The 21,244-nt window shown below is 35.4% G+C and overlaps 1 protein-coding gene across 1 annotated transcript; it reads right to left on the bottom strand.

Moving 5' to 3' along the window:
- Window positions 1–18,207: 18,207 nt before the first annotated feature.
- LOC149783434 (uncharacterized) lies at window positions 18,208–20,776 on the bottom strand. Its single transcript, XM_089933113.1, has one exon. It carries the CDS (start codon window positions 20,651–20,653, stop codon window positions 18,665–18,667), a length of 1,989 nt encoding a protein of 662 aa, XP_089789239.1. The 5' UTR covers window positions 20,654–20,776; the 3' UTR covers window positions 18,208–18,664.
- Between the last annotated feature and the right edge of the window lie 468 nt (window positions 20,777–21,244).

The following is a 21,244-nucleotide window of genomic DNA, read 5'->3' as shown; positions in this document are numbered from 1 at the left end:
AATCCCTAGGTCGACCATCACATAGCTTCTTCAGAGCCTGTTTTAATGTCCCATTGAAACGCTCCACCAAACCATTACACTGCGGGTGATACGGGGTAGTCGTCAGGTGTCTAATAGATAGTAATCTATTTACTTCTTCCATCACCTGGCTCACGAACTGCGTCCCCTGGTCAGTCAGTATCTCCTCAGGGACACCAACTCTAGACCAAACTGCTAACAAGGCCTCAGCCACCGTGACTGAGTCAATGTTCTTCAAGGCCCTGCCTCTGGGTACCGAGTGGCGTAATCTGCTATCGTTAATATATAACGACTCCCGCTTTCTGCTGCGGGCTTTATCGGACCTACCAGGTCCATCGCCACCCTCGAGAAAGGTTCGTCAATCAGTGGGGTGGTTCCTAGTGGCACCGGGCGATGAGAGGTCTTGGGTGCCACCCGCTGACACTTGTCGCACGACAAACAATACCTCCGAACATCCCCATACACACCTGGCCAGTAGAACTCCTTCACTAACCTATCTCTGGTCTTCCCCACGCCCATGTGGCTTCCAAGTAGACCCTCATGTAAAAGCCTAAGCACTTCTGCTCGCTTCGCTCTGGGCACAACAACTTGCTTGAACGTATCGGTCCCTTTCTTGGTGTACCGATACAAAATACCGCGTTTCGTCGCGAACTTTACCTCGCCGTCTGGCATTCTCCGTATAGACCCATCATTTGCGTACCTGCGTGCCTTGTTGAGAGACAAATCTTCCTCTTGAAGTTTCCTCAACTCGCCAGGTAGCAAATTGTCTATGGGCGAAGTCGTGGGTCGTAGCGGCTTTGACCCAGACCTTCGCTTCGTAGCCCTCGTCTCAACAGACCCGACGTATACAGGTGTACACGTGATAGGGTTAGGTTGCGGAAACACATACCTACACCCTAATATTACATCATGAGACATTCCCGACAAACACGCTGCTTGAATTCGTCCCTTTATATACGGCGAATCAAGATCAATGCTAACGACCGGAAGCGAATCCTTCGTCCGCTTAGCAAACTGGACTTCAACCGTCTCGCCTGTATAATCCCCAGGCTTGACATACTTACTATCCACCAAGGCAGGATAACTGCAGCCAGTATCATACAGTACGGTTGCCCTCTCACCATTAACTGTAGCTACTGCTCTATTAGTCAACTCCACTGTTTCTTGTCTCTTAACAGTATTCGGAGTTACCGAATTAATCGTTGTCGGACGATACTTCCTACAATCCTTAATGACATGGCCCGGTCTGTTGCAGCCGTAACACACCGGCTCACCTTTCCTCCCCGTGGCATCTTTCTCTACCCCCTGTGTCTTCCCCGACTCACGGAAATGTTCTCGGCTGAGATTTCCGGCCACTGTTCTCCCACCATTCTGTCCATTCCGTCTTTGGGATGCCACCTCAGTGGTCTTTATATGCTCGCCGATTCTAGGTCGGTCCCTGCCACCCCAGGTGGTTGGACGCGAGTGCGCGCTCTCATAGCGCTCGGCCATCACGCTTATGTCATCCAAGGTCGAGAACTCACGCTCCGCTAAAAATACTATTAAATCCTTCATGTACGTACTTAAGACGTGCTCTTTCAAAATTTCTTTGCGTATGCCTTGATACGTTAGCGCGGTGCCAGACATTTTCATCTATTTTTAAAAAATTACGCGCACTCGGCTATGGAATTGCGAGTGCGTTTCGGTAGCTCTTTTCGACGATTGTCTAAAGAGTTTCCGGAACGTTTCTGCCGACAGCTTATAGTGCCGTAGTAGCGCTTTCTTCAGAGCGTCGTAGTCGTCTATCTCCTCCGGTGTCATATTGTGGTAGACGTCTTTCGCGGCTCCCTGTAAGAATGCTGAAACATTGATAGCCCACTAGTCTCTGGGTAGCTGATGAACCAGTGCCAACTTTTCGAACTGTGTCAGAAAGTTGTCAACAATTTCGTCCTTGTCATTGATCATGGGCATGGTGATCTGCAGAAAGGTTTATCTGGTTTCGGAACAAGTATACATGTTGAACTCTAGTCACTTTTAATCGTTACTATGAAATCATTCTCCAGCAAATACAGAATGTCATTTTTCAAGTATTCCTGTTTGAGAGCGTTCATCCTGTACGGGTATTGTTTCACAGGTTTGGAATTTACAATTTCAAAGTCGTGGAAAATTTTGTTTGTCCTTGTTGGGACATCTGGACATAAGTGCTCATATTCAAGTAATAAATGTTTAAGCTCATTCCTTTCTTGCTGTCGCAAATGTGAAAGTTTCTGGTCAAGATGATTCATAATTTCTGAATTCAGACGATTTATCACTTCAAAATCAATATAGTCCGATTGCACTCCTTCGCTTAAATCATCACTGAGTGGGACAGGTATAACTAAATTAATTGCATGTTTAACCTGACTATCTCTCTCAACATACTGGCACTCCTTTAATGTATTTACATTCCAGGAGTACTACTGCTATAATTTAACTCATTCATTTTTTTCCTAACTTTGTAAGGGCCATAATACCTAATCTGACTAACAGGTTGATGAATGTGCAAGAGAGACAGAACTCTATCAGCAGACTCAAATGTTCTCTCCATTGTATTTCTGTCGATGCTAACTTCAAGCATAATTCGCTGGAAAATTCCGGGCCTAAAATTTGACCCTTGATCCGATAGGACAGATTTGGCAAGGCCAAATTGAGTAAGAAACTGTATCACAGGTTTTACTATTGTTTTAGTTTTAATGCTCCTCAAATGAATTGTCTCTGGGAATCTTGTTGACGGACAAATTATGGTCAAAACATATTATTAGGTAAGAAAAAACAGTCTACAATTATTCTGCTAAATGGTTTGTCGAATGCAGGAATAGGTTGAAGATGAGCCTTAGGTATCTTCTGAGTGGATGTTCCTACCATTTGACAAGTATGAGAAGATCTGCAGTATTTACAAACATCACTTTTAATTTGTTGACAATATAAGTGATTCAAGATCTTGTGATAAGTCTTATTAATCCCTAAATGACCAGCCAAAGGAGTTTTATGGACCAGACTTAGTATTTCTTGTCTGTATGATTTTGGAATTACAATTTGATAATTCACTGACCACTTGTCACCAGCAGCTACCTAGGGGGGTCTCTGTTTTCTCATTAAGAATCCTATTTTTGGTGAAATAGCAGAATGTACTTCTGTGAATTCAGTTTCAATAATGACTCTTTGAAACAAACAGGAGTTCTCGGGACATTTTTTTCCTGTTTGACGACAAGTGATTGTCGTTTGTCACCCTGATTAGAATAAAGAGAATGAGTAGTTAAAAGAGGATCACAGCGATCAATACCTTTTGATTGATCCAAACATGGAATGAAAGTGACATAATCAAAAGCCTGGCCAATACAACTATCATTAAAAGGAATACTTTACTGATCAACATCATTCTCAAGAGCTTTCTTTGCCACAGTTCTAGTAACTGCACAAGCTGGAAATGTATCAGGGAATTCGTTTTTAATAGTATCGACTTTCTGATCCAAACAAGGCTTATCAGTTAAAGTAAAGCAACCACAACCTTATTTTCAGCTAGGCCATTGCCTAGTAATAAATGAATGCCCTCAACGGGTAAAGCATACACTGTTCCGACTGTAACGGGTCCTGAGACTAAGTCTGATGACAAATTTACACAATGGAGAGGAACATTATCAAAGCCACACTCTACTCCCTGAATAACAACACTCTCATCAGAAGAAGACTTCTCAGAAAAATTCAAAGTACCTGATAATAAAAGACTGAGAAGCTCCCGTGTCCCTGACAATTTTAATAGGGATGGAATTGCATGAATCATCCACGAGTGATATAGAATCCTTTGAAATGAATGGTTCCTAATTTTCTATAATAAAATCAGATCGGGGTTTATTAGACCCAACAAATATATTGATTTTAATACATGACCGTGACCTTGACGTCTTAGAAATAAGAGCATTTGGAATAGGTCTTTCTTGTTTCTGTTGCTTATATTTCAATTTGTAGCAATAAGAAATAATGTGTCCTGTCTTTTTGTAATAGGTACAGGTAGGAAGAGATAAGGATTTCTGATCATTCTTATAACAAACTTGATTTCTTACAGTTGTGGCAGATTGAAATTTAGAAGGGCTTGTATTAGGCTGAAAGACTTTTCTACCAGAAGACTGCTGAGTAGAAGACTTGATTACAAAAGGAATTTTATGAGCTGAGGAATTAATCTTCAGCAGTACGAGCAGGATTTTCCAATGGTTCGACCTTACGAACATCAATATAATTCTTCATGTTACTATGAACTCTTCAACTAATATGAGGTGTCTGAGATATTCATTGTCTTGATCAACTTTCTTGGCTAAGCTCCACCTATCAAATAAATGCTCTTGAAATTTTGTCGATAAGCCTCATGAACTAATTCGAAATCCTTTAAGATTCATTCCTTAACCAGATCATAGTCAGCACTCTGCTGTATTGACATGAATTTTTAGATGTCTCGGGCTTTGTCAAAAAGTGCACACTATAATACTTGAGTCCAATGTTCTCTTGGCCATTTAAAATTTTAAGCAATTGTTTCAAGATGAGAAAAATATTTGTCTACTTCTTTTCTCTAAAAGGAGGTAGTAACCAAATATTAGTAACATCAAAACTTGAATTTATATCCAAAGTGAGAATGTGCTTTTCATTTGCCAGCTCTAATTCTCTTAATCTAAACAGATTTTCCCTTTCATCTTTCTCTCTTTGCATTTGCATCTGTCTCTCTCCTCTTTCTCCAATTCTAACTGCATTTCCTTATCGTCTTTCTGTAACTGGATTTATTTTTTCTGTAGCTGCATTTGTTTCTCTCTCTCTCTCCTCTTTCTCCGATTGTAACTGCGGTTGTTCGTTCTGTAACTGCATTTGCATATTTTTCCTCCTGTTTTCCTTGCTGAAGTTCAACAGTTCTTAACTTTAATTCCATCTTGTATTTTAGTTTTAATTCCTTTACTTCTATGTCAGAGTCTGATACAGACTTACTGATCGAAACCAAAGCACTTTTATCCAAAACATTTTATCTTCCAAATACTGGACCAAAATATGTTTTATTTTCTTGCTTCGTTAAAGAATAATTTGCCTCAGAAATATCATTTTTTTTCTGGCAAGCTGAAGGAATGCATCTTTTTTTCAAGCTGTATAACTGCTCCTGGGTAGGATTTGAAAGAAAGAGTTCCACTTTTGATGACAATGTGAAAAAGCCTGTTGATTTCACTAAAGATTTCTAAAATGTGAAATAATATTTAAGAATTAAAAATTCTGAAATTAGGGTAATTCAAATTTCCAAAACAAAGTTTTCTGAAATATTTTAACCAGAAATTCGTATCCCAAGGACGAGCACCCCAACTTTCTGTTTCAAGTCTGTGCTCTTAAAAAAGTAACAGAAAAGAGTGAAGACAACAAGCTTTGTAAATTTCAACAAATAATCTCCATAGACTACAAAGTAAAATATATGAGAAAAAAGAACTTACGGTATTGCGAATTAAATCCATATTGTATTCCAAGAATTAAAGTAGCACAGGTCATATCAATGAAAAGTTCTAAGTGAATCAAAGTTCAAATCCCAATGAAATTCCAAACTGGAAGGTGATGATGTATGCAATAGTCAGCGTTTTACTTACGTGTCAACAGTCTCTTGTTGAATCACAGAAAATATTCCAGTTTTTGAATTCTGTATAAATTCGGTATATGTCTTTGTCCAAGACTTATCAGAGCACTTTAGTATTCCAGGGGATACAATCACTTAAAATAAAACAAATTGACGTCTCAAGTGGTAAGGTACGACTGATATAATTCTTATGATGAGATCAGTTATAAGACTAAAACGCAAAACAGATTCCCGGATGGGGGTCAAGAGTTCATCCTTCTGGAAAAAAATAGAAGATTGTTTACGAATTAACAGTTGCCTTGCGTCACGTAGTCCAGGTATGACCTTGACTCAACATATTGACCAAAACTGTCACTTATTTTAAGGTCAGCAACTAGATACAATGTTTATATCTTTAGGTATTTACATCATTTAAATATATATAAAAACAAAATCAATCAAGTGAAATAGAACTGAAGTTTTATTTCTGAAAAAAATATTAAGTCCAGTAAACAATATTGCGTTACAATAACATATAATACAAATATTTTAAAACTAACAGACAAATAATTAATTTAAATATACATAACAATGTATATAACACATAATTTTGAAATATTACACAATATAATTTTAAACATAAATGAACAATTACAATAGCTACGATTCATACTGACCATTTTACACTACATGCGCTTGAAACAAATGAATGCTATTATGTCTTGTGGTAATCAAACATTTTTACAGCGTTACAGCAAGGTTTATGCACTGACAGTTTTCGTGATTTTAAAGCATTGAAATGAATAATAAACAAACCATACTTTAAATTTCAGCCAGTCTTCTTTCTGTACATTCATACATACAGGTGATCAAATGTGAAGCTGAGGATCAATTGCAATACACCCAATTGACTTTGCCTGGCTACAAGAAATGATATTTTTTTTTATATAACCTGCGGAGACGAATATAATATTTTAGATATAGATGGATATCTATTTCGATTTTTTGTTATCATTTGACCTTTTCGTATTTCATTCAATCTAGATTTTCATGTCAGCTGCTGATTGTAACAAACATAACAATTATTGCTGACATATTATTGTTCCCAACATGCCCGTTTTGCAAACAAAAATGAAATAGAAGCTCATAATGATAATATATACCAGATGGTATCCATTCTGTTGTCTTTAGCTTAGAATTGTTTTTAGAACGAAAACAATGGAATGTAGCGATTTTATATAACAAGAAAGCGACAAATACAAGGTTGATCGAACCTATATTATTAAAGTAATGATGTCACTAAATACATTTCATGCATCCTAAATTTGTGAAAGTGAAAATGTCAAATATATCGGAGATTAATATTTACAAGCCATTTTATTTTCTTAGCGGTTGGTGCGCATCAAAGATGCACAAAAATGTAAAAATGTTCTGGTTTGCACTATTCACGCTGTAAGGTGTTCTATATGTATATTTGGTTTACGTTGTTAGTTTTAATTTGACAATGTGATTTAAGTTTCTTGCCTAGGGTCACATGAGGACAACCAGAAAGGCTTCGTAAAGGAATCGAGCCCAGTACTCGTGCTTAGGAGACCAGGCCCCGTTGTCATTAATATTCTCAAAATCCCTATTCAAATTGAGATTTGACATTGGATTGCTTACTATATGTCATACAGCATCACCATGTTCCTCACATATAGTGGAAATAATGCAAGCTAATATCTAAGTTTTAAAATTAAACACATGGAAAACGCTATATTTATGAAAAAAGAGTTTACAAATTCCTCAGATGTGCGCAAATCCTCTAAATCACCTCAGTTGTAAAACAAGCCTATTCAAGGGAACAAGAAAATATTTCATGCGTGCTTTGTTGTTGCTGATGATGATAGTTTGTCAGTGATGTGGGCTGAATGTTCCGTGAAAAGACAATAATTAGCATGCGAGAAATAAGACAGACATTTACCAATCAAAATACGAGTGAAACAGAATGAAATAGGTATTGAAAATACGGCAAGTACGTTAACTACTGAGCTACGGCGCGTCTTGGACTACTTTGTGGAAATGAAATATACGACCGGAGTCCATAGTTAACATTTGTGTGATTTCAGATATATAAAATCGTGCTTTATCTCTACAAAAATCTATTCCATTACTTGCATGAGATAAAATATGAAATACAAAATAACAATAACAAAAACAAATAGAAATCAACAAACTAGATAAGCCCAATCTTTGACCTATTTTGCAACCAATTATGTAAACATACTGTAAAATTCAAATAATCCTCACCATCGTCATTTACACCATCATCAACAACAGCCACACAAATATTGTCAACAATGTCACTTACATTATTTTATCATCGTAACCTGTTTCTTGTAAGCACAATAGTTACTAGCATGTATATTTAGTTGAAATACAAATACGTGTACATGCATATTTAGCAGAAACGTTACTTAGTATATACATTTAGATAAATTATAAATTAGATAAATGAGAACTTTGCTTAAAGGACGCACACAGACACACACAGACTCTCTCTCTCTCTCTCTCTCTCTCTCTCTCTCTCACACACACACACACACACACACACACACATATATATATATATATATATATATATATATATATATATATATATATATATATATATATATATATATATATATATATATATGTATATATATATATATATATAATTTGCATTGTTGGTTAGTTTTTTAAACTTTTTTAAAATTCAATTATATGCTAATGATAATGTATCTTGTATGTTGGACTTGACCTTGTCGAAAATCTAGTTCATTTTCTACTTGACTTGAATCATTGATTATATTTTAGTCTGTAAACAACAATACAGACTTAAATTTTCTCTGTGTGCGTGAATTTAATTTTAGGATCATTATTAAAAAGTAAACATGTTTATTTGGGTCTGGGTCTAGGTTGTTTTAATTCCCCTATAAATATATCTGATCTACTTGATGTAATCAACATCCTATATTATATTATTAGCAACAGACCTTCTAATTATAAGGAAGAATTTATATTGTAAATAACTGGAACCTTTCAGATGGAAACTGTATGTAATATTATTTTTTAGAAAATGTTTAGTGTGGGATGAGATTTTTATAATATTGTTTAACTAGAAATTAATTATTCATGCTATATGAAATAAGTAATGTCAATTGGATTATTGCTGCGTCCAGTAATTCATTTCGGCTAGAATTTATTTATTCAAAATTTTTAATTCAAGCGATTCTTCTCTGGAAATACAAAGTGCTCACAAATAAAAAGCTTGGTAATAGAGACTTGAATGTTTTGGTGAAATTTCAAATAAGGATGTATTCTCGGAGTGTATAAAATTGATCCAACAAAGACTTACCACTACACGGGTCACTAAAGGCTCAACAACACTTCCAACGTTGGAATTAATTTATATTTCTACTGAAGTTTGTTCAGAACTTCAACCATTAGGACATATATCTGTAATTTTATGATAATTTGGTTTTTAATTCGCAATACCGTAAGTTCCTTCTTTAACATATCACGTTGTTTTCTACTTAAAGACAATATTTGTAAAATTTTACATAGTTTGTTGCCGTCACTCTTTTCTGTTGCTTAAAAATATTCTGCTACGAGTCTATGCTCCTAAACAGGTAACAAAAAAAGAGCGAAAAGCAACAAGTTTTTTAAAGTTCAACAAATAATTAATAGCATTAATATCAAAATTTATGCAATAAAGCTTTCTTTGTACTATTAGTCAAATATACATGTGATAAAATATTATTTAAGATGAAACGTTATGAATGACATAAATTATGCATGAAACAATATAATATTACTATACACAGAAAAGTGCATCTGCTATTAAATTTTCTTTTCCCTTAACTTGCCTAATGTCAGTATTGTTTTCCTGCAATATCGAAAATCCGCCTTAATAATCTTTGATTTTGTTTTTAATCTTGCCAGTGAAAATAATGGGTTGTGAAAATTAAATACAGTAACGGACTAGAAGCTGAACTAATACACACTTCAATGTGTTGCAATGCCAATATCATAGCCAAACATTCCTTCTATATTGTGGAATAATTTCTAATTTGCTTATTTAATTGTTTAGAAAAATAGCATACTAGATGATCGACACCACTTTTGTGTTCTTGAACCAGTACTGCACAATCCAGACATCGCATGCATCAGAAGACATTTTAAATGATTGAAATTTGGATCTGAAAGAACTGGTGCACTTTTAAGTATGGTCGTTAACTTATCAAAAGTCTCCTGACATTTTTCAGACATATTAAATTTGGTTTTCTTGCTCAATAGATTTGTCAGGGGTTCAGCTGTTATGGACAAAATCGAACAGAATTTCCGATAATATCCAGCCATATCTAAAAATCGCATCAGTTGCTTTTTTTGATAGGTACCGGGAAATCAGAGATAACCTTGTCTATAGCATCTATTGAATTAACTAGTCTATGTCCCAAAAGATGTCATAGAATGTAACACAAGCACGACAAAACGCACGTTTGGCTAAATTAATTGTCAAATTTGCATTAGGAAGTCTGTCAAAAAATTTCTGAATTGTCCCTAACTGATCATTCGAGCTGTCGTTGTAAATGGTGACATCATCGATGCAAGCTACATGTGATTATCTAAACCAGATGTAATCATGTTGATTAAACGTTGAAAAGTACAAGGGGAAAATTTACATCCCAAATGGCATCACTTCATATTGATAAAGTCCATCTGGAATTACGATTCCGAAATTTCCTTTGCCCTTTCTTTCAGTGGAATTTGACAGAATCCTTACATAAGGTGAAATTTCAAGATGTACTTTACATTTCCAATTTTGTCAATGCAGTCCTCGATTCTTGGTAATGGAAATGAATCTGTTTTAGTCACACTGTTTACCTTCCTTTAATCAGTGCACACATGGAAAGTTTAATCTGGTTTCGAAGCATGTATACATGGTGAACTCCAATCACATTTACTGGGCTCTATCAAGTCATTCTCCAGCAAATAATATACTTTCTCAAGTATTCCTGTTTGAGAGGGTTTATTCCATATGGGTGTTGTTTGACAGTTTTTGGAATTTACAATTTTGACGTCATGAAAAATTGTGTTCGTTCTTGTCGGAAAACATGGAAATAAATGCTCATGTTCAAGTAATAACTGTTTAAGTTCATTCCTTTCTTGTTGTTGCAAATGTGAACGTTTCTCGTCCAGATTGCTCATACTTTCTGAATTACGAAGATTTGTCACTGAAAAATCAATAGAATCCGATTGCATTCCTTCGCTTAAATCCTCACTGAGTGGAACAGGTACAACTAAATTAATTTCATGATTAACCTGGCTATCTCTCTCAACATACCGGTACTCCATTAATTTATTTACATCCCAGGAGTACTATTATTACGATTTCGCTCATTCATTTTCTTGTTAACCTTGAAAGTGCCGTAATACCTAATCTGAAGAAAACTTTGAAGAATGAGCAAGAGAAACAGAACTGTTACTAAACCCAAACGTTCTCTACCGTGTAGTTCTGTCAAACCATAATTTCACTTTTGACACGAATTGCTGAATGCAAAATTCAATCATAATTAGTTGGAAATTCCAGACCCAAAATGTTACTCTTCATTAGATTGAACAGATGTGGGAAGGCCAAATTGAGTAAAAGTAATTGCAAAGCTTTTACTATTGTTTTAGTTTTAATATTCCTCAAAAGAATTGCTTCTGGGCACCTTATTGTTACACACATTATGGTCAATAGATATTAGTTACCTGACTTAGTCTTAGGTAAGGGACCAACACAATCTACAATTATTCTGCTAACTGGTTCGTTGAATGCAGGGATATGTTGCAGATGAGCCTTCTGATTGGGGGTTCATATCCTTTTGACAAGTATTACAATATCTGCAGTATTTACAAACATCACTTCTAATTTTTGGCAATTAGAAGCGATTCAAGATCTAGTGATAAGTCTTATTAGTTTCTAAATAACCAGCCTAAGGTGTTTCAAGTCCAGACTAAGTATTTCTTCTCTATACGATTGTCGAACTACAATTTGATAGTTCACTGACCACTCGTCACCAGCAGGTACATCGGGAAATCTCCATAACAGACAGGTACTTCAGTGGCCTCAGTTTCACTAAGGGACCATTGAAACAGTCAGGAGATCTCAGTATCTCTTTCTTGTTTGATGACAAGTGATTGTCGCTTGTCAGCCTGATTAAAATAAAGAGAATGAGTAGTTACAAGATGATCGCTGTTATCAATACCTTTTGATTATTCCAAACAAGGAGTGAAAGTGACATAAACAAAAGCCTGACCAATACATGTGTCAGCTAAAGGAATACTTTCCTGATCAACGTCGTTCTCAGAGCTTTCATTGCCATAGCTCTGATAACTGCACAAGCTGGGAATAAATCAGGGAATTCTAGTTAAAATGAATCGACTTTCTGATCCAAACAAGGCATGTCAATTACAAGTGGTTTACCACAGCCTTATCTCTAGCTAGGTTGTGGCCTAGTAATAAATGAATGACCTCAACGGGTAAAGCAGACACTATTCCGACTGTCACAGGTCCTAATACTAAGTTTGATGACAAATTTAAACAACCGAGAGGAACATTAACAAAGCCGCACTCTACTCCCTGAATAACAGCACTCTCATTAGAAGAAGACTTCTCAGAAAAACGCAAAATACCTCATAATAAAAGACTGTGAGACGCTTCTGGATTCCTTAACATTTAATAGGGATGAGATTGGCAGAATCCCCCAAAAGTGATAAAGAACCCTTCGACATGAATGGTTCTTAATTCTTTATAATAAAATCAGACCGGGTTTAATTAGACCCAGCAAATGTATTGCTTTCAATACATGATCGTGAAATAAGAGCATTTAGAACAGGTCTGTCTTGATTTTGATGCTTCTATCAATTTGTAACAATGAAAAATAACGTGTCCTTTCTTGTTACAATATGAACAAGTAGGAAGAGATAAGGGATTTGGAGCAAGCTTATCAGAAACTTGATTTCTAACAGTTGTGCCAGATTGAAGTTTAGAGGTGCTTGCATTAGGCTGAAATACTTTGCTACCAGAAGACTGCTAAACTGAAGACTTGCCTATAAATAAACTTTATGAGCTAAGGAATATTCATCAGCAGTACGAGTAGCATTTCCAAACTTTGGCTCTTATGCTCATCAAGATGAGTTTTAATGTCACTATGGACACAGTTCTTGAATTTTTCAAGTAATACAAGTTGTCTGAGATTTTCATAATCTTGATCAACTTTCCTGGCAATGAACCACCTAATAAATCACCTAATAAATAACTGCTGTTATTTGTAAATTCGACACGAGTTTTTCCAGCTCCTTTTTTATAGTTCCTGAATGTATCCCGATATGCCTCAGTGACTAACTAACACCCTTTTAAGATATATATATATATATATATATATATATATATATATATATATATATATATATATATATATATATATATATATATTGGGCTTTACTATTAATTACAAACTGTAATAATTGATTCCATTGCTCTCTTGGCCATTTCTAATTTTCAGCAACTTTTTTAAAATAAGGAAAATATTTGTCTACTTCTTTTTCTCTAAAGACGACGCTAACCTAACATTCTTTGTCAAAACTTGAATTTGTATGTGATGTATGCATTTCACTGGCTAGCTCTATTTCTTTTATTCTAAGTTGATATTCACTCTCTTTCTTCTCTCTTTTCTGTTGCATTTGCATCTGTCTCTCTCTCTCTCTTTCTCCCACTGTAAATGCATTTGTTCTTTCTGTAATTGCATTTGTCCTTTCTGTAGCTGCGTTTGTCTCTCCATCTCTTTTTCCGCTTGTACCTGTATTTGTTTCTGTTTCCTTCTCTCCTCTTTCTCCAATTGCATTTGCTTTTACTCTTTCGGAAGTTCAAGCTTTCCTAACTCTATATATATCTTGTATTTTAATTTTAATTCCTTTTCTTTTATGAACCTGTTTCAGTTACACATCTAACCTTTCTACAGTATGTGCACATGCGGAAACTATTGTGTGGTCTCAGTACACGTATACATGGTGAACACCATTCACTTTTAGTCGGCTCTATCTTATTATTCTCCAGCAAATACTGAATTTCTTTTCTCAAACATTCCTGTTTGAGAGGGTTCTTCATGTACGGATGCTGTTTTACATGCGTGGAATGTACAATTTCAGCGTCATGGAAAAGTGGTTTAAATTATATCATCAATACTATTGAGCATTGATGATATAATTTAAATCACTTACGCTCTTTTCAAATGTGCATTGACCATACCACTTGGCCTGATGAAAATTTTGTGGTATGGGCAAGAGAACCAGAACTCTTCACCAGACGAAAACTCATTTCCCTTGTATTTTTGTTATACCTTAATTTCACAGTAGAGTGTAGATCTTGCACCCTCACAAGTCTTTGACAACTTGCGTTTAAAACTAGGACCTTAATCAAGAAAATTAATTTCTGTTTATTCATTTGATCGAAGTTTCTGTTTTAACAACTTCAAAGGTCCACGCACAGAATGTCCGAAATCTAGTTCAAAGGGATTGAAATCTAAAGATTCCTGAACCGATTCCCTAACAGCAAACAACAGTAAATATGTCGTTCCTAACCTGTTCCAGCATACAAACAATATGATCGAACTGTAGTTTTCAAAGTTTGATGAAATCTTTTTAAAGGAAGATCTGACTTGTTGCATGCCTAATCCATGCAGAACTTGCTGGATATTCATGTGTAACCTGGCTATATCTCTCAACATACTGGTAGTCCTTTTATTTAATAGATCCCATGAGTACTATTACTATAATGTAACTCATTCATTTTCTTCTTAACTTTGTAAGGGCCGTAATACCTAATCTGACTAAAACGTTGATGAATGTGCAAGAGAGACATAACTCTATTATTGTTGTTCTGTCAAACCATAATTTCACTTTTGACTTGAGTTGCTGGATGCCAATTTCATTCATAATTAGCTTGAAAATTCCAGGCCTAAAATCTGACCCTTGATTCGATTGAACAGATTTGGGAAGGTCAAATTGAGTAAATCACTTTATGAAAGCTTTTACTATTCTTTTACTTTTAATATTCCTGAAAGGAATTGCCTCTGGGAATCTTATAGATGCACACATTATGGTCAAAAGATATTGGTTGCCTGACTTGGTCTTAGGTAACGGACCAACAAAATCTACCATTATTCTGCTAAATGATTCGTCAAATGCAAGAGGAAGTTGCAGATAAGTCTTAGGCATCTTCTGATTGGATTTTCCTACCATTTGACAAATGTGACAAAATTTATAGTACTTACAAATATCAATCATATTTTGGCCAATACAAATGATTCAGGATCTTGTGATATGTCTTACTGCTCTGTATATGACCAGCCAAAGGAGTTTCATGGGCCACAATATCCTGTCTGTACTATTTTGGAACGACTGTTTGATAGTTCACCGACCACTCGTCATTAGCATGTACCTTATGTGGACTCCGTATCCTCAAAAGGACCCCATTGTTCAACAAAATAACAAACACGCACTTCTGTGGCTTCAGTTTCGCTAATAGCCCTCTAAACCAAGTGGAGATCTCATGATCTTTTTCGTATTTTTGACTACAAATGGTTGTCTTTTGTCACCCTGATTAGAACAAAGATAACGAGTAGTTAAAAGAGGATCACTGTGATCAATGCCCTTTGATTGATTTAACGGGAGTAAAAGTGACCTCATCAAAATCCTGACCAATACACGTGTCAGCTAAAGAAATAATTTTTGCTCAACATCATTCTCAAGAGCTTTCTTTGTCATAGCTATAGTAATTGCGCAATATGGGTATAAATCAGGAATTTCAATTTCAATAGGATCCGCGTTCTGATCGAAACAATGCCTGTTAGTTACAAGTGGATTAACCACAACCTTGTCTCTAGCTAGGTCATTACCTAGTAATAAATGAATAACGTCTATGGTAAATACTTTCCGACTGTCACGAGTCCCGAGAACAAGTCTGATGACAAATTTACACAATGGAGAGGAACATTAACAAAGACGCACACTACTCCTTGAAGCGGAACACTCAATAGAAGTAGACTTTGCAGAAAAAGGAAAAGTACCTTATAATAAAGGACTCTTAGAAGCACCTGTGTCTATTAAAATTGTAACAGGGATAGGATTGGCAGAATCACTAATAACTGACATAGACCCGTTCGACATGAATGGTTCATAATTCTCCATAATAATATCAAACTCGGGTTCGTTTCACCCAACAAATGTATTGCTTTTAAATCACTACTCTTACTGTGACCTCATAGAAATAAGAGCATTTGTCTTGATTCTGCTGCTTACTATTCAATTTGTAGTAATCAGAAATAACGTGTCCTTTCTTCTTGAAATAAGTATACATAGGAAGAGGTAACGACTTCTGATCATTCTTAACAGAAACTTGATTTTTAAAAGTTGTGCCAGTTTGAAATTTGGAAGTGCTCGTATTAAACTAAAGTAGTTTTTGACCAGAAGACTGCTGAGTGGAAGACCTACTGACAAAAGAAACGTTATGAGCTAAGAAATACTCGTCAGCTGTACGAACATAATTTTCTAAAGTTTCGACCTTATGCTCATCTATGCAATTTTAAACGTCATTATGGACACAATCCTTGAACGCTTCAACTAATATGAGTTGTCTGTGACTTTCGTAATTTTCATTAACCTTATTAGAGGAGCAACATTTATCAAATTATCGTGCTTTTTTCCATGCAGATTCAGAATAGGTCTGGTCAGTTGTGTTTCTACAATTCCTAAAACCTTGTCGATATGCCTCAGGTACTAGCTCATAACCTTTCAAGATATATTCCTTAACCACATCATAATCAGCACTCTGCTGTACTGACAGTGAAATATAAATATCATGATCTCTGCCAATAAGTACATCTTGTAATAACAGAAGCAAATGCTTCCTTGGTCATTTCAAATTTTCAACAATTTCTTCAAAATGAGGAAATTATTTGTCTACTTCGTTTTGTTTCAAAGTGGGTATTAACCTAATATTCTTACTAGCATCAAAACCTGAATTTTTATGTAAATTGGGGGACTATTTTTCACTTGCCAACTCTAATTCTTTTAATCTAGATTGAAATTCCCTTTTTTTCATTTTCTCTTTCTCTCTGCATTTGCATTTGTTTCTCTCTCTCTTTCTCTCTCTCTCTCTCTCTCTCTCTCTCTCTCCAATTGCACGTGTTTTTCTTTCTGCAAGTACATTTGTTCCTCTCTCTTTCTGCAACTGCATTTTCCTCTCTCTCTCTCTCTCTCTCCTCTTTATCTAACTGCGTTTGTCTTTCTTGAAGCTCAAACTTTCTTAACTCTATTTCATTCTTGTATTTTAATTTCAATTCCATAACTTGTAAGTTAGAATCCGATGGAGACTTACTTATCAAACCCAAATCACTTTTATCCAAAACATTCTTTTCTACCAAATAATGGACCAAAATATTTTTCTTGCTTCATTAAAGAAGCCTTTGAAAAATATGATCATATGTTCTGGCAAACTGAAGCAATTCATCCATTTTCCAGGAGTCTAACTGTTCCTGGGTGGGATTTGAAATAAAGATCTCAACTTTGGATGGCATTGTAAAAGATTGTTGGCTCTACTAAAGATTTCGAAAATGTAAACTAATACCTGGGACATTGGAAATTCCAAAACCAGGTAAATTTAAAATTTCAAAAATAAAGTTTTCTGAAATATTTTAGAGACATTCTAGAAACCAAAGTGAAAATTAAAAATAGAACATACGGTATTGCTAATTAAAACCCAAACTGATCAATGAATTACAAACACAAGTCCTAAAAATTAAAGTTATGAATAAACTTTAGCGGAAATTCAAATTAAGTCAAACGTTGAAAGTGTTGATGTGCCTATGATGGTTCGTAAAGTGTTGACGTGCCAACAGTCTTTTCAAGGATCACAATAATATAATCCAATAATCAAATCCTTATTTGAAATTTCACGGTAAAATCAAGTCTCTGTTTCCAAGAGAAGAAATAATTTGAATAATTCCAGATCAAATACTGTACACAGCAATGATAACTTGATTTTGCCCAGATGTTAAAGCAAGAATAACAGACTTTCAGAAGAAAATAAAAAAAACCATCAGTTATATAACAAAGACGCAAACCAAAACGGTGAATGAGTATCAAAAGTTCATTGTCCAAGAAGGAACATAATGTTTGTTACCATAAGGCACGTGACGGAAATCACGTAGTCAGGTGAAACTATATTATAAAAACTACACTATCCTTGACTCAGCTTAACATGGTGATCGTCACTTTGACAAAAATTAGTTGTTTACAAAATTGTCACTGATTTTGTACCAGGTCAGCAACTACATACGATGTTGGTTTCCCAGAACAAATAATGAAATAAAAAAAATATAAAAATTAATAAGAAACAATCAATGCGAATTAAATATATATATATATATATATATATATATATATATATATATATATATATATATAGAGAGAGAGAGAGAGAGAGAGAGAGAGAGAGAGAGATATATTGATGTAAGCAAATTACCATATAGTAAGTGTAAGAATATGTTATCTTTATTTATCTCAACATTTTTATTTATTTATGTATAGCTAGCAAACATCATCATCATCAACAATTACATCTCTATTGTGATCATCGTAGTGACTTATGTATAGTTGGGAGAGGATTATATTTAGTGTCATAGCGGACAAACACTGCTAGAATGAAATTAATTTTGTCATCATAAAGCACAAACACCACAAGAATGAAATTAATTTGGTATCATAAAACAAAGACTACAAGAATGAAATGAATTATCATAAAGCACAAACACTAATATCATGAAATGAATTTTATAATACATTCTATATGACATAATTTGGTACACATTTATTAACAATTAAAAAATAAATGGATTTTGTCACTCAAGAAAACGGTTTAATGACATTTGTTTCTCACTAAGGTGTTACGTGAAGGGTTTGCCAGCCCTTAATTTCCATTGTCAAATGTCATTTCAGCTCGTAAACGAGCAGTTTTTTTCTATCTTGAAAACTGGTAATAATAAACATATCCCGCCCTTTATCAATAGAAATTGCACATGGCATTCCTGGTGCTCCGATGTTGATCACCTGTAGAGCAGACCCATCAGGAGACAGCTGATGAATATTGCATGACAAATATCCAGGAATATAAATGTTGTCATCTCTGTCCACTGCAACTCCTAGAGGATTCCTAAGACTGCCATGACAGTAGGTAAATTGGCTCTGACCTTTCATGTCAAAACAATACACATAACTCTTTTGATACATAGAAACATACACTCGTGTGTTTGCATTATTCAGAGCTATGTAGTTGTATGTTCCGTATAAATAGTCATACTGATACGAAGCCTTTACCTCTCCTTCAGTACTCATCAGAATCCAGAAACCATTTTGACCATCCCAGTTACCGGTCACAGCCATATTCCCCTTTCCAGCAGATGCTAATCCTTGACATAAGTAGTTGGTTGTTATTGTTCGGACTGGACTTATCACGTCATCCTTTACTGACAAGATCTGAATTGTCTCCATCTGAAAAAAGGACACTGCCACCTCCTGGTCACCTGTTACACAAATGTCGAATGGATTCGCTATTAATGTGTGACTGGCGATAAACTGATAGGACGAGCTCAGTAGGATGCATTGTGTACTGTAAGCATCAGCAAGCATCACCCTGTCTCCAGGTAGGAAAGTGACGCCAGTATAGTATGGATTATTCACATAAGGGACATTAACATCAATTACATTGATTCGCTCGAGCTGACAGTCTTTAGTTGGTTTTCGGACACGCGGAGGGAGCGGTTTTAGGACAACTAAAGGGAGGTCATTTGAGCTTCTCGTAGGCACAAGTTTTCCAATCTCAGCGACAGACAGCGATAAAATGGATTCTATCTCAGGAACTAATTCCACCTTGACTGTTAATCTGTCAGTCATCTCGAACTTCTCTCTGACCAAATTCAAATATGAATGCAGTTGTGGCATCATCTTTTCCGCCGTCATAAATTTTTGTATTTCACTCCCGTATTTATTGACAGTTTTAAACAGAACACACGAATTTTTCACTGCATGAATGAGTGACAAACATTTCTGATTCTCTTCTTGTTTCCTGATATCTTCTTCTTTGTAGATTCTGCTTCCTTCCGTCTTCAGTTCTTTCTCCAATTCATCTAAAAGCGAATTGATTTTCCTTCTAATTTCACCAATTATATCCGTAATTTTACTGACTTGTGACTCAAGATTACGAACACTGGACTCATTAATCTCCATAAACTTCTGTAGGTGAGACTCTACTTTCTCCATATCTAACATAATTTCTTCTGGCTTGATTTCACAAAGCAGAGCAGGAACTTCTTCTTTCAGATCAATCTTATTAGAACAAGCACTATGGTTGTGGAAAAAGCAAGTGCCGCAGCCAGCGACTTTGTGATCTTTGCAATAGAATTTTATATACTCTCCTTTATGTTGAAAACAACATAAGTCCTCGCCAAGTTTCATCACATTTTGTGGATTTCCGTCGAATTCTTCCACTTTAACAATGGCATGATTTTTTGTCATTTTCTGTCTCCTATGAAATTTCAAGCAATCTTTGCACATGGCCTCCATGCATACGGCACAGAACCCTTCCGCCAAAACAGCTACGTCTTCAGAGTTACAAGAGTCACACATACGATCTGCTTTCAATTTCGCTGGCAACATTGATTCTAGAAGTGCATTGACTGGAAACAGAGACGCCCATTCACTTGTTGGTCTGTCCTTTATAGAGGGACTTGAAGTTTGTGTACATATCGGGCATTTGATATGTCTCAGTTCATTACACTTTGTAGCCTCAGTTGTTATGTAGGACTGTAGACAGTTGTGACAAAAGTTGTGAGCACACGGTAGTTGTCTGGGTATGTTGAATTGGCCCAGACATAATGGACACTTAGATCCATCTTCTTCGTCTATGTTAGCAGTCGCCATTACCAGTGTTGAAATGTACAATGTTATTTCCCTAAGAATAGTCCCTTATTTTCCCACAGATAAATATTTTCGCTGAGAACAATCTTGACCAACCCACTATGAATACTTTCTTGTTTATATGGCTCTCAGGTTAGACTGGTACACTTATTTGTACATCACTAACATTATAATAAAGCTGCCTACCGTGTATAACCTTAAAATACAAAATCCAAGTGTGAACCTGAGCAAGAAATACAAACATTAAATGTGTTTCGTTTTCTTACTAAACGATGCTACGATAATTGTTAGATATGATCCTTGGAAAATATTGTTAGTTTATCGCATTTTATGAAAACACGCCGCTTCTCTTTTCACGATTATATTTAATTGTTCTAACGAATATGGTAACAAACGCGCAAAACGCTTGAAATTGAAATAATTTTTGAGAAAGTGGCATCAGGAGCATATTTGTTGTTTCACTGTGCATATAAATAGATTCATCTTTTAAATCTATTTAGTTTTGATTAAATCAACTCATGCGCATTAATGAAAAAGAGGTTCTCTGAAAACTAAATACGATGGCGAAATTTTCATTTTATAGAAGAAAAAAAG

The sequence above is a fragment of the Sinohyriopsis cumingii genome, chromosome 14 (assembly GCF_028554795.1).
Source record: "Sinohyriopsis cumingii isolate HCF-2022 chromosome 14, ASM2855479v2, whole genome shotgun sequence".
In the NCBI taxonomy this organism is placed as follows: domain Eukaryota; kingdom Metazoa; phylum Mollusca; class Bivalvia; order Unionida; family Unionidae; genus Sinohyriopsis; species Sinohyriopsis cumingii.
Note: the sequence above shows the minus strand (reverse complement) of the source record. Positions and strands in the feature narration are given on the sequence as shown.